General features: G+C 38.4%; 1 protein-coding gene across 6 annotated transcripts in view; it reads right to left on the bottom strand.

Annotated features, from left to right (window-relative positions):
* Nucleotides 1–13,464, bottom strand: part of KCNN2 (potassium calcium-activated channel subfamily N member 2) — a 447,618-nt gene that overhangs the window by 86,743 nt on the left and 347,411 nt on the right. For 5 of the 6 annotated variants that reach the window (XM_017895039.1, XM_017895037.1, XM_017895038.1 and 2 more), the window contains one exon: nucleotides 10,669–11,087. In XM_017895039.1, coding sequence (XP_017750528.1) covers nucleotides 10,669–11,087 — 419 coding nt within the window. Of the gene's footprint in view, nucleotides 1–7,386; nucleotides 7,408–10,668; nucleotides 11,088–13,464 lie in introns of those variants that run through there. The other variant, XM_017895046.1, reaches the window with a different exon arrangement.

Here is a 13,464-nt window from a genome sequence, read left to right as displayed (position 1 = left end):
TGATGGTTGCATAGCCCCTAAAATTATTGGCTTGTAGACTTTAAATAGGTGGAGTTTATGGTGCATAAATTATACCTCAATAAAGTTGTTTCAAAAAATGACAAAGATCCTTTTTTTCTTTTACACTGTAGCCAAAATCATGATAAAATTCTACATAAAGTTTTTAAATTATAATATTTATTCACCAATCAATCACTGAATAATGGCCACAAACTCGAAATGGCTTTGACTTGACCACCACACTATGGTTTAAATATCTGATGACTGGGCCTTTTTCAGTGTCCCTAATTATTTGACAGTGATCAGACTACTTATTGACCCATGGGATTCTGAATGAGAGACAAAACAGCACTGGAACTAGCAGGGTGGGACAGACTGATGCCCCTCTCCGCAGTGCCTCAGGAACCATCCATAGACTAGATATCGCTCTACTAGTCAGCAAGCAGTGGAGAAACAGTTCACATAGTCCCTCCTAAGAGACTCAAGCCAAGAGGCTCCCTTGAAAGACAGTAGGTGCTTTATTACCTGACACCAGCTTGGGGATACAGTACTAAAATCTACCTCATTCTCCATTCAATTCTCATAATAGTAAGCGAGTCCATTAACATGGCCTAAGGTTATAAAAGCTTAACATTATAATAGAAGGCAGATCTGTCCAAGCTCAGCAAATGTTTAAAAGTTGTACATTTTATGGCATGTAAAGACACTTTTGTCTTGCATTTCTATGGTTATTTTAATACAATTAAGGAAACATTTTAAAATAAAGGGTATAAAATTTAAAAAAGTACAATGCAGCAAATCCAGCAGGAAGTAGGAAACACTTGTATTTTCTCCAACCAAGCCTGATTTATGTCCAAGAAATGTATTAATTTTCTTAAAGACAAAATGGCTTGAATGTCAGCATGTTTTCATTTAGACTTTATGTTCCTTCTTTTCATCTGGCCCAGTCGTTTGGAAGCTGAATTACATTAGAATGCTGCCCAGAAGTGCACACATGCATGCTGTCTAATGTACTATATGGATAATTACAGGAATTTTCAAAGTCAGAAGACACTTAGGATCTCTATTCCACGAAATATGTACATCAGCACGGGTGACAGGATGAGGAGGACCATAATGAACTGACTATGAGATCACTGAGGTTGAATTCCTGAGATGCAGAGCTTTTCATGTTTTTTTCTACGTGAATTTAACACTGCTGGTATTTTCAATCTGCTTGCTTTAAACTAGGATCTCAAAGCTCCTTGCCAACAAATATTACTCCTCATTATTCTCTCAGGAGGTAGACCAAAAAAAGTTAAAAAATAAAAACAAGGCCGGGCATGGTGGCTCACGCCTGTAATCCCAGCACTTTGAGGCCGAGGTGGGCGGATCACCAGAGGTCAAGAGTTCAAGACCAGCCTGGCAAACATGGTGAAACTCTATCTCTACTTCAAATACATTACAAATTAGCCAGGCATGGTGGTGGGCACCTGTAGTCCCATCTATTGGGAGGCTGAGGCAGGAGAATCGCTTGAATCCAGGAGGTAGAGGTTACAGTGAGCCGAGATTGCACCACTGCACTCCGGTCTGAGTCACAAAAGCAAGACTCCAACTCAAAAAATAAAACTACAAAAAACAAAACAAAACAAAACAAAAAGCACATCTACATAAGAAAGAAGAGAAAATTGAATTTGAGAAAGTACTGGATTTTCTTTCCATAAGACTTTAATGACCAATTTATTTGGCAAACATTATACTTAGCATTGATGTTTTGCAAGTCACAGATGCAGGATGAATGCTTTCAAACTGCCGACTTTTATAACTTGAAAGGGCCCATTTTAAAGTTATGACTCATTTATGAGCCTGAAAATGCTATATCTGTATGTATGAATCAGACCCACTTGGAAGTATAAGTTTACAAAGTATTACATTGCCGTCAACCACAAATTACAAATCCATTGATGAAATGCTTAGAGTTTACTTGGCAACAGCTGAGTCTTCAAATGGTAAGAAATAATCTCATTATCCAATAATTATCCAATATTCCGTAATAAATCAAGGTGGATATATTTTCCCAACATTGCAATGCATATTTTATGACTACTTTTACAACTACTAAAGAAACTTGATCCCAAGTAACATGTTTCAAATTCAAGTAAATCATCAGGAAATTGGCACCTCTAATGGCCAGTGCTGGAAAAAGAGTAGGCCTCTGGGTGATTCTCCTGAAAATACAAAATAAAATCATGGCTGGCAGACCAGGAAAATGAGCTAGCACTTTAATATGTAGCTCCCTATTTCACATTCATCCTATGTAAATAATAAAAAACCACAAATAGAACAAGTGAAACTTTCAGATGCCATTCATCCCTTCCTCCATGACAACTGGTTTATGTTATATAAACAGACAAAAACCAACTGAAACTGTTTTGAAATGGAAAACTTGAAAATTAGAACACAGATCATTTAAGAACTCTATACAGAGTTGATCACATATTGAAACATAGTTCATTTAAAAGCATGTTCTACAAAGAAGTAATGAACACACATAGTGTTAGAGCAACAGACTAATACTGAGTTACTAAAAGACATCCACTGCAATGCTACATTAGGTTACCAGATGTAAACAACTACCATCCATTTTTTTGTTTTATTGGTGCTCAGAGACAAGAGTATTCATTTTAACTTAGTATGTACAAAATTATATTCAATGTCCATATTCCATATGCAAGAGGGACCCCAAATTACATATTCTCTATAGGGATATAGAGAAACTGGGACCCCAGATTTCATATCCTCTACAAAATAGTGCTAAGAGACTAGAAATCTGTCTAGTTACAAAACGGGATATTCTCTCATCCCACAGGAGCTTCCCCTTAGCAACTCCTTCATACTACTGATGTCAGAAGGCATAACCAATCCTTGTGCTAAAAGCAGTTATTTTATATAAAACTTATGTTGCATGTAGTTTTATTATGGGGCATGATTTGACTGTAATATTCCACAATATACCATACGTGATGGTTAATTTTAGGTGTCAACTTAACTAGATTAAGGAATACCTAGAGAACTGGTAAAGCATTATTTCTGAGTGTCTGTGAGGGTGTTTCCAAAGGAGACGGGTGTGTGAGTCAGTGAACTGAGTGGGGAAGATCCAACCTCAATGTGGGTGAGCACCATCCTGGCTGGTGGCTAGGAGAGAACAAAAAAGGCAGAGAAAAGGTGAGTTCCTCTCTCTTTCTCTCCTGGAGCTGGGACACTCTTCCTCTCTTGTCCTTGGACATCAGAACTTCAGGCATTCCAGCCTTTGGACTCCAGAACTTGCATCTGCATCTCTTTGAATTCACAGGCCTTCAGCTTTGGACTGAGAGTTGCACCACTGGCTTCCTTGGATCTGAGGCTTTTGGACTTGGACTGAGCCACAATACCAGCATCCCCTGTCTCCAGCTTGCAGACGGCCTCTCCTTGGGACCTCTCAGTCTCCATAATCCTGTGAGCCAATTCCCCTAATAAATCCCCTCTCATATATTTATATCTATATCCTCTTGGTTCTGCTTCTCTATCAGACCATATAATAATAAAGTATGTTTCAACTGCATTTCAGGAATCATCTTCCAGGAAATTAAAAACGAAAACAAAATAATACAACATAGGAGAGTATTAGTGACAGGGTGACAAAAAAACAGAGTGAAATCTACCTGGATTATTCTAATGAAAGAACAAAATATACTTTTAAGACACTGAAGAGTAGATTCTTTTTTTTTTTTTTTTTGAGACGGAGTCTCGCTCTGTCACCCGGGCTGGAGTGCAGTGGCCGGATCTCAGCTCACTGCAAGCTCCGCTTCCCGGGTTTACCCCATTCTCCTGCCTCAGCCTCCCGAGTAGCTGGGACTACAGGCGCCCGCCACCTTGCCTGGCTCGTTTTTTTGTATTTTTTAGTAGAGATGGGGTTTCACTGTTAGCCAGGATGGTCTCGATCTCCTGACCTCGTGATCCGCCCGTCTCGGCCTCCCAAAGTGCTGGGATTACAGGCTTGAGCCACCGTGCCCGGCCAAGGCACTGAAGAGTAGATTCTAAACACAACTGAAATTGAAGTCTCTATTCCTCAGGTTCTCTATGCAAATTTATCTTCATCTATTAGTTTTCAGTGATGACGAGAATTTATTCTTTATTCATCTAAAATGCAGTTTAGATTATTCAGAGCTATTCAAAAGTTGCATTATGCCTCTCCAGTTTGTCTACTTTCAAAAAGAGCAATCTATTGTTAAGTCATTTTTAGAAAACGTTCCCTCTTAACAAATGATACCTGGTTAATAAATATTTAAGTGCCCTGAGAGATAAAATAATGGGAAAAGATCACTTGGACTCGGGAAGGGGAACATCACACATCGGGGCCTATCATGGGGAGGGAGGAGGGGGGAGGGANTAGCACCTCTTAACAAATGATACCTGGTTAATAAATATTTAAGTGCCCTGAGAGATAAAATAATGGGAAAAGATCACTTGGACTCGGGAAGGGGAACATCACACATCGGGGCCTATCATGGGGAGGGAGGAGGGGGGAGGGATTGCACTGGGAGTTATACCTGATATAAATGACGAATTGATGGGTGCTGACGAGTTGATGGGTGCAGCACACCAACATGGCACAAGTATACATATGTAACAAACCTGCACGTTATGCACATGTACCCTAGAACTTAAAGTATAATAATAATAATAATAATAATAATAATAAAAACCAGAAAGGACAATTGTTGGCCACTTTTTTAACCAAATGACTCTTTTCCATTCCAAACATTACCTGGAATCTCCAATTTATTACGTATTATCACAATGTTTGCTTTTCTGCTTGGGAACACTACCACCTAAATTTCTAACTCACCTTTGCTCTCTATTCCTTTCCATCCTCAATTTGGCCCCCTACCACAGAATTACAAAACTATGTCAAAAAGGAAAAGATTCCATTGAACACAGAAACATTATTTTGAATTTCCAAACTGTTGTCAGAAAGTTCAATTCCTTTCTATCTCCAAAACTTCAGTATTGTCATATGTCAAGTATGTTTCCCAGACAGCATGGCCAAATAAATACTCCTTTCCCCTCTTAGGTATTTCTAATGCATATACATACATTAAATGCTCTGAGAACTTTTACAGTGAAAAAGAAACCAAACTCCTTCTTTGTGTAACATAGCACTGACCCACAATATCCAGTTCTACCTCTTGCAAAATAGCTACTATTCTTGCTCAGAAACTGTGCCCAGTAAAACACACTTTGGGGTGAATAGCTGCCTATTTATGCTATCTTAGAGAAGTCCCAAAAAGTACAAGTCAGGATTGGATAATTCCCAATTTTCAGGACCCCAAGCTCTGTGTTTCAGGTTTCTTCTAAAACATAAATGTTCCTGAAATTTCTCCTAATACATTCTGATTAAATGCCTTGGCCTGGGACCCCATGAACATGAGATCGCTTAGCAGCACCAGGCCACACTTCTCGGGCTGCTTCAGAGGACAGCGTTTTTCCTGGGACTAATGCCTACCTTAACACAAAGCCAAATCATAACCAGAGAAAGAGTAGATTACTGTGGTCTGGTCTGGGGAAGCTGCTTATTAACAAATGCAGGCCACAGAAATAATGCTAGATTCTTGCTTCTCTGCTTCCTCCTGTCAGTCACCAAAAAAAAAAAAAAGAAGAGAGAGAATTTTTATTACCCACAGGTAAAAAATTTCAGAGGTGCATGATATGCCAGGGAATATAATACCACAAGGAATAAATGCCTCCCATAGGATGCTGTCCCCATTAGTACAGAAAAATTTCTAGAAACTTCTAGAAATCCCGAATCTTGTGCTCCTAGAAGGACAGGAATAGGTTTTTAATGCAAACTTCTCTAGAAAGCTGTTTCTCTTTTTCTCTCGCTCTTTCCTTTTAAAAAAGTCCAAAACTCTAAGTCTCTTTTAGATTCTAATTAACTAAAATATAAATTTCTATCAGATGTGAATCTCCCCTTTTTACATGGAGAGGATGCTTGGATGGACCAAAGATGGAACTGGTAGGATTCATTCAAATCCAAATCCTAAACCAAATAAATAGAAAAGCTGTGTGTTATATTTGGTATTGCAAACTTCACATAACAGGGGAAAAAAGGGATCAGAAAACAATCATCAAGGAAGTGTAAGATGCTGATGACATCATGTTCCAAATTGCAAATTTATGGAAAAACAAAAAAATTTTTTTTACCTTTGTATCTTACAAATCACAATCTGGAGAATTTGTGCAGTAAAATGGGAAGTTTAATAAAAACCAAATGTGGAAAATCTCCTATTAACACAATGTTGGTTAATAATTTTTCTTTCTTTTACACATTTGTGTAATGATGAAACATCACCTTGGGAAGAAGTCTTAACAAACCATTTAGCTGGTAAATGAATAATCTAAGGCAAAAAGACCCGAGATGTTTGGCCTGAGGTCACTCAGCCCCTACATTACACAACTGGGACTAAATCCCAGTGTCCCAATCCAGAGTTTTGGCCTCTGTCTCTTCCCACCACGCTGTCACAGATTTGTTTCCTTTATGTACCTGCTGGCTACACACTCTCATTCTTGCTATGAAATGAACAGTTTTCACCTTTGCTTGCCTCTTTACATGGAAACAGGAATGGTCATCACCTCACAATCTGAGCATATTAAAAAACACACAGACTTGGGGCTGCTACGCAAATGTGGCACAGCTTGCCTTTGGCATTCTGTATTTAGTGATAATGGGTTAAAACAGCTAAGATGAACTGTTTTTGAAAAGAAAATGTATGGCATGTGCACAATTTTGAGGCTCTCTTAATTGGCCTCTGGAAGCAGATGCACTAGAGAGCACCCATGGAGATGTCTATATTGTTAGACCTGGCTGTTTCCCTCATTGTTACATTGTTATGCATAATTTTTAATTAGGGCTTATCTTTACAAAATAAATAGGTATGTCAACTAGAGTTTTGCATATTTATTCTTCAACCATCATAAGGTACATCTGCTCCAGAAAATATCATAAGCCTCTAAATACCATGATTGCTAGGAAACAAAGCATTACCATAAGGAGTCTACCTTTCTTTAAAAAGAAAACGTTAATCTCTCAAATGGCATAGTTATCCGGAGGAGTTCTAAAAAAGGTTTAGAGACATGATATTAAAAACTAGTCACTACAAAATTTCTGGTATAAGCAGGTGGGCTCAACAAACATGCTGGCCTCAGCTCCTTCCCTTAACAACCTTAAAATGATTATAAATAACACTAAAACAAGCAGACAGCAAAGAAGCATAAACCCATAAGGACAACAAGAATGAATGACAAAAGAGTAGTAAGAAAAAAAAAAACCAAGCTAGACAGCCAATCCACAGATGGCCACTGACTTACCTGACATGAGAATGCAGCAATCTATGGCAATAGTGGTGAAAAACCAAGAGGCAACCGCATGTGCACTAAGAGCCAACCCCCTCACCCATGACTCAGGCACTGTTGGCACCAGTACCTCTGCAGGTGGGGATAACCATAGAGCTTCGAATGGGATGATAGGTTCAAAAAAGGCATAGAAGCAGTTAGACACATAGATGTCCTCTTCTGCTTTGTAGAAACACTAACTGTTCTTTGGCAACCTGGCAGAAGTCTGAAAATCTATTATCTGGAGACAGTAAAACACAAGGTCTGTGGACCAACTGCAGGACATCAGACACTGGAGATAGCAAGCTACTGTACTGATACCAGGAGAACAAGCAAATGCTTGCACAGTAACTGCTGAGACCTCTTCTTTGCCCTGTGTTTCAATTCCCAAGACGCTGTCACCTCAGACTTCCGCTTTCATGGCAGGAGAGCAGAAAAGACCTCTGATGCATTGGTCAGATGGTCAGAGAAGACACAAAATATATAAAGGTATTGAAAATGGTGTTCTATGTCCCCCAATCAAATCACCCTTTAATGAAGCCTACAGTTGACAAATTTGAAATGTGTACGAAAAGCTCCTAAAACAGAAGCCAAAACAAAAGAAAAATGCACCTTTGAGGAAACAAAATGCAAAGAGAAAAAAACTTCAAAAAGTTATGATTAACATCTCCAGAGAAAAGTTTCTGTGAAAGAAAAGCATGATGCTATTTTAAAAAAGGCATTCAGGGATCAAAAATTAGACACTGGAAATTAATACTCAATATAGAAGAAATAAAATTCCAATTGAAAGTCTGAAAGATAAATTGGAGTTATCTTCCATATATACAGCAAAAACAAATGTAAAACTATAAACAAAGAATAAGAAAATTAGGGAATAATATAGGAGGGCCATTATCCACACAACAGAAAATAGGAACAAAAATCATTAAATAATTCAGAAAAGTCTCCAAAAATTGAAAGACATGAAATTTCGAGATTGAACAGGTCCACCAAGTTCCCAGTACCATGGATTAAAATAGACACATGCCAAGATACATCCTTGTGTAATTTTAGAATACCAATACTAAAAGCCTCCAGAAAAAGAAATAAATAAATAAAAAAGGAGCATGGCATCAGACTGCTAGACCCTGAATACAGAAGAAAATGGAGCCTTCAATATTCTGAAGGAAAGTGATTTCCAATCTAGAGTTTTATATCCAGCTGATTACCAATTAAGCATGAGAGAAGACTATGGACTCCCGTATCTGCAAGATCTCAAAAATATCTCTCTTATACACTACCTTTGCTTCAAAACTACTGGAAGACAGATTCTACCAAAATAAAGAATGAAGAAAGAAGGTGAAATGGGGTTGAAGAAAGGGGCTACTCAGCATACAAAAAAGGCAAAGAAAGTCCCCAACATGATAGAGATGCAAGTCAGAATGTTCCAAGAGTCATTTCTTCAAGGTGAAATTGACAAATTGCTGAATATATTTGAAAAGAGTAAAAGGTATTTATATAATGTCAGAGAATTTAGAGATGATTTAGTGATAAGTATACAGAAAACTAAGCAAATAAAAAATGAGGCAACTGTTTTTTCCAGGAAAAATTAAAAAAAAGTGCAGGAAAGGAAAAATGATTATGATATATTATCTTGTTCAGCTACAAATTCAGTTTATACAGTAACAACAATGTAAATATAGAATATAGATTTTAGGGTTTATATATCTTACTGTGAGATAGGGAGATAAAAATCACTTTTCCAGGGAGGGGTGAAGTTGTGAAAAGAGTGTGTTTACATACGCAAAAAAAAGCAAAATCTCTGACTTCCCCAGAAGGAAGTTAATAGCTCCAAAACAACAACAAAAAATCTAGATGCAGCAACATAAGCAATTTTATTTAAAAATATGAAAAGCAGTTACCAAGAGAATGGCTAAAAAGATTTAAAGTGAATGCTTCTGGAAAGCTGGAATGGGCTGGGGGTGTTCAGGGGTTCACTAATGTATAAATATATATATAATATAAATTTTTTTTTTTTTGCAGCAACTCTCCATACAGAAGTTTTTCTTCCCTTAAACTATTCTGAGTGTATAACCTTGACTTTCAAAAGCCAAATTAAAAAAAAAAAAATTTGGCTGGGCCAGTGGCTGAGCGCCTGTAATCCCAGCACTTTGCAAGGCTGAGGCGGGTTGATTACGAGGTCAGGAGATCGAGACCCTCCTGGCTAACACGGTGAAACCCCATCTCTACTAAAAACACAAAAAATTAGCTGGGCATTGTGGCGGGCGCCTGTAGTCCCAGTTACTTGGGAGGCTGAGGCAGGAGAATGGTGTGAACCTGGGAGGCGGAGCTTGCAGTGAGCCAAGATCCTGCCACTGCACTGTAGCCTCGGTGACAGAGCGAGACTCCGTCTCAAAAAAAAAAAAAAAAAAGTAAAAATTCTACAAAGACTAACATCTGAACTTTCAACACTCCTAGAAATTTCTAAATCATTCCTGTATCTCTATTGTTAATTTCAACTTGAATTTTCTTAACCAAGATCATGTGAGGGTACGCCGTAACCCATTACTATACAACTCTTCCTGTTTGTGTCTTAAGTCTATTTTTCTTAAATGGCAAAGTTAACAATTTTAGTGTATAACTGATTAAGATCACTGAGCCACTCCTGAAATCTGAGAATATATGCCTAGATCTAGACCACCAGAGCGCTTCAGACATTAACACAAATACACATTGCCTCTTCTTACTAATTGTTGAAAATTCAATAAAAACTAATATGTATACCCATAACCTCCTATCAAGTAATCATTTGAACACTATTATAAACAAGCTCTAAAACAAACACACCACTTTAAGATATTCCCTAAAGCCCAGGCATCTTGCATCAACACTGTTTCACAGGATTTCGGTCTCAACAACAAACAATGCTCATAAGCAATCAGGCACGAAAATGAATCAGTATTACCATTAAACTCATATTTCCAATAAAAGTGTCCTATACAATTTCTAAGTCTCCAAATTTTGGCACAAAATTATAAACGCAGCCCTCTACTGAAAACTGAACAAATTAGAAAGAAAATACACAAGCATGAAGGCATTTGCTCTATGAAAAAAATCTACAGAAAACTTTTGTCACAGTCATTTCAAAGAAGCCTGTCAGAGAATCCAAAATTTTCAAAAGTGAGACACTACACGTCTCAAGTCTAAAATGTTTTTTTTTTCTTACTTGTGAAGATACCATATGGTAAATTACGTTCTCAGGAAAAGAAACAAACTTACCTTTCACAAGCTCGGACAGTCCATGCGGCAATTATCCATAATGAGATACTAAAAACCAAGAGTACAGTTCCTGGGCATATAGTCATTAAAGTCTTCATAACAAAACGTGTATTGAAGTTTATCTTATTAAGTGCTCCAATGCTTCTAGAGGAGGCATCAGTGAAAAGTTTGCTATGTAAAAGCATGACTCTGGCAATCAGATAGAGTCTTAAGAACATTGGTATAGATAAAATAATATCCACATCAGCGGTGGTTGTGGATGGGGCATAGGAGAAGGCAAGCCGGGCCGTCCATGTGAACGTATAATTCCCAGGTATGGGATGAATAGCACACACCAGTATTTCCAAGCAGATGAAGAAAATACGCTCATAAGTCATGGCTATTCTCCAGTCATCTGCTCCATTGTCCACCATGAACAACTGAAAAAATAAAGTAGAAAATCAGCTTCAGTATGGCATGAATGGTCCACAAGTGTTAGTGCAGATTTTAAAAACACACAACAGATGACTTTTAGCAATCATGGCAAGCTAAAGGTTATAACTTTTCAATGCTAGCCAGGTACACTATTTTTAGTAAAGGGTATTGGTATTCATTTTGTACAAATTAAATTAAAAACTTGCTACTCAGGAGCTCAAACTGTTTTGAAGTTCACGTTCCTGGACAATCATACAAACAACATCATTTTAAAACAGGCGCTTGGACCTGTCAGTTATGAAACCCCCTCGGATGAAGTCGAAATGGACTCGCCTTGTAACAAGTTGTTTTCCTCTTTCAGTCTGGATTTAAAGCCTTACACAACTCTAACTCTATTCTCAGTGAAATCTATCTAGGGTGCCTCTGCAATCAGTTATACCCTATAATGCAACCACACATGAGCGTTCTTACAGGAAATCTCATTCTTGGCTTCAGAGAAAATCACAAGAGACCACAGACAAATGTGGCAGAAACATTTCTTCCAGTTTCCCCACAACTACTCTAGTTTCTGTCTCTTTTCTTCTATTTGTCCACAGCTTTCCCTTGAATTATTCATTTATTTCCAATCTTTATTTAATAAAGATCCCCTTTTCCTCCTGTTTCTGTCGCTCCTCACACCACAATCAATGAAAGCAAACAAAAATTTTTAAGAAAAAACCAGAGAGAAAGCAAAGTAAATAAATAGATATATAGATAAAGAGTAAAAGGGACAGAAAAGAGTATCTTCCTCTCTTCCCTGGCTCTCTGTAAACAAGTCCTCCAGGCCCTGGCAGTCTAGAGACAACCAGAAGCATTTGGAAATGTGTCATGGCTTTTCTGACTGCCACAAGGACTTGCAAGGGATACTGACATTTAGGGCCCAGAAGCCAGGGATGCCAACCATGCTGCCATACTGAGAGTCCCATGTATTAGGAAGACCTTTGTTTTGAGAAGCTATACATATTCCAAAGATACTGTCATTGCTGTCTTTGGAAGTTACTACCAGGGACTATTACAAGTCACATAAATAAAATAGTACTGTTCTTTAAATCTACATTTCCATTCTTACCAAAAATGTTATTATCCAGCTTCATTGTCTACTTTCTTCACCAAACTTGGCCCTGAATGACCCGGCAGTGTGCAAAAATCAAATCCACTTCCAAATGGGCTAAGAATCACCAAGACTCCAAATAGTCAAAAGCTGTGTGGCAAAGTCTCAGCTGAGTTCCAATAAAGGTATTCCCCATAATGTTCTGGACAACACTGCAAACTCAAGATAAATACCTTTCAAGGTATTTATCTGATAAAGAAATATCAATCTGGATTTATCACTCTGATATACTGCTTACAAATAGCCTCCTCCTTCTAGGACTGGCCCTCCTTCCATTCTCCCCAATGCACTTGCTCCTCTCACCTCACTCTACTCTCTTTTTTTTTCAGCCCCCTTTTCATTACCCCTCTGCTCACTTCCCTAACTGGGCTGGTTCTCTCTATTGAGTCTCACTCCTTCAACCATAATCCTACTGCCATTCTCAGCAGCATCACCCTTTACCTTTAGGTGATCCTGTCCAGGTAACTCCCAGTCTGGAACCTGATATCCAGGCTGCTGCAGGTGGCCTATGGCCACCACCCACCTGTGTCTTCAAGCTCAGTTGAACACTTAGAATCACCCTGTGATCATTCCCACATCCACCATGGGTTGTTTTCCTTGAGGGCCACCACTGTTTCCCTTTTTCTCAGCATGCACATTCCCCACAGTATCAGAGGAAATACCCTCTATTTGATACTTTAGCCACAATCCTACCTACAGCCACACCCTTTCCTCCTTATTTCCCTTCTCTTTTGCTTCATGTGTCTAAAGCAATGTTTCACCAAAATCCAGTTCTCCTGCATCAATAGCCTGTAGTCTAGTTCCCGTACCTCTTTTCTCTCAGCAGAGTCTACAAAGTCAAACGTCTACTGTTTACTAAAAACAAAACACCCAAACAAAGAGAACCAGGGCTGGCTCCATGCCTAGTCTAGGTTGTGTTTGTTTTCTCACTTCATTCTCAAACAACTTCCAGGCAGATCTTGCTCCCATTAGCCTACCAAGACTACTCTTACTAAGGTCACTAAAGACACCTTCATTATGAAATCTGATCCTTCCATCTGAATTATTATCTTATTTGTTCTGGCATTCCTGCTTCCCTAAAAATTACCTCTTTCCTTGGCTTCTGTGACATGTTACTTTTTCCATCTGCTGCAACTCTTAAGGATCTCACTGTCTTTCTCTCCATTCTGTGTCCCTACTTGGTATGGTTTGGATGTGTCCCCACAATATTAAACATCACACTACTGGAGTCC

The sequence above is a fragment of the Rhinopithecus bieti genome, unplaced genomic scaffold (genome assembly GCF_001698545.2).
Source record: "Rhinopithecus bieti isolate Rb0 unplaced genomic scaffold, ASM169854v2 scaffold_25764, whole genome shotgun sequence".
NCBI lineage: Eukaryota > Metazoa > Chordata > Mammalia > Primates > Cercopithecidae > Rhinopithecus > Rhinopithecus bieti.
This window is presented reverse-complemented; position numbering and strand designations above follow the sequence as displayed.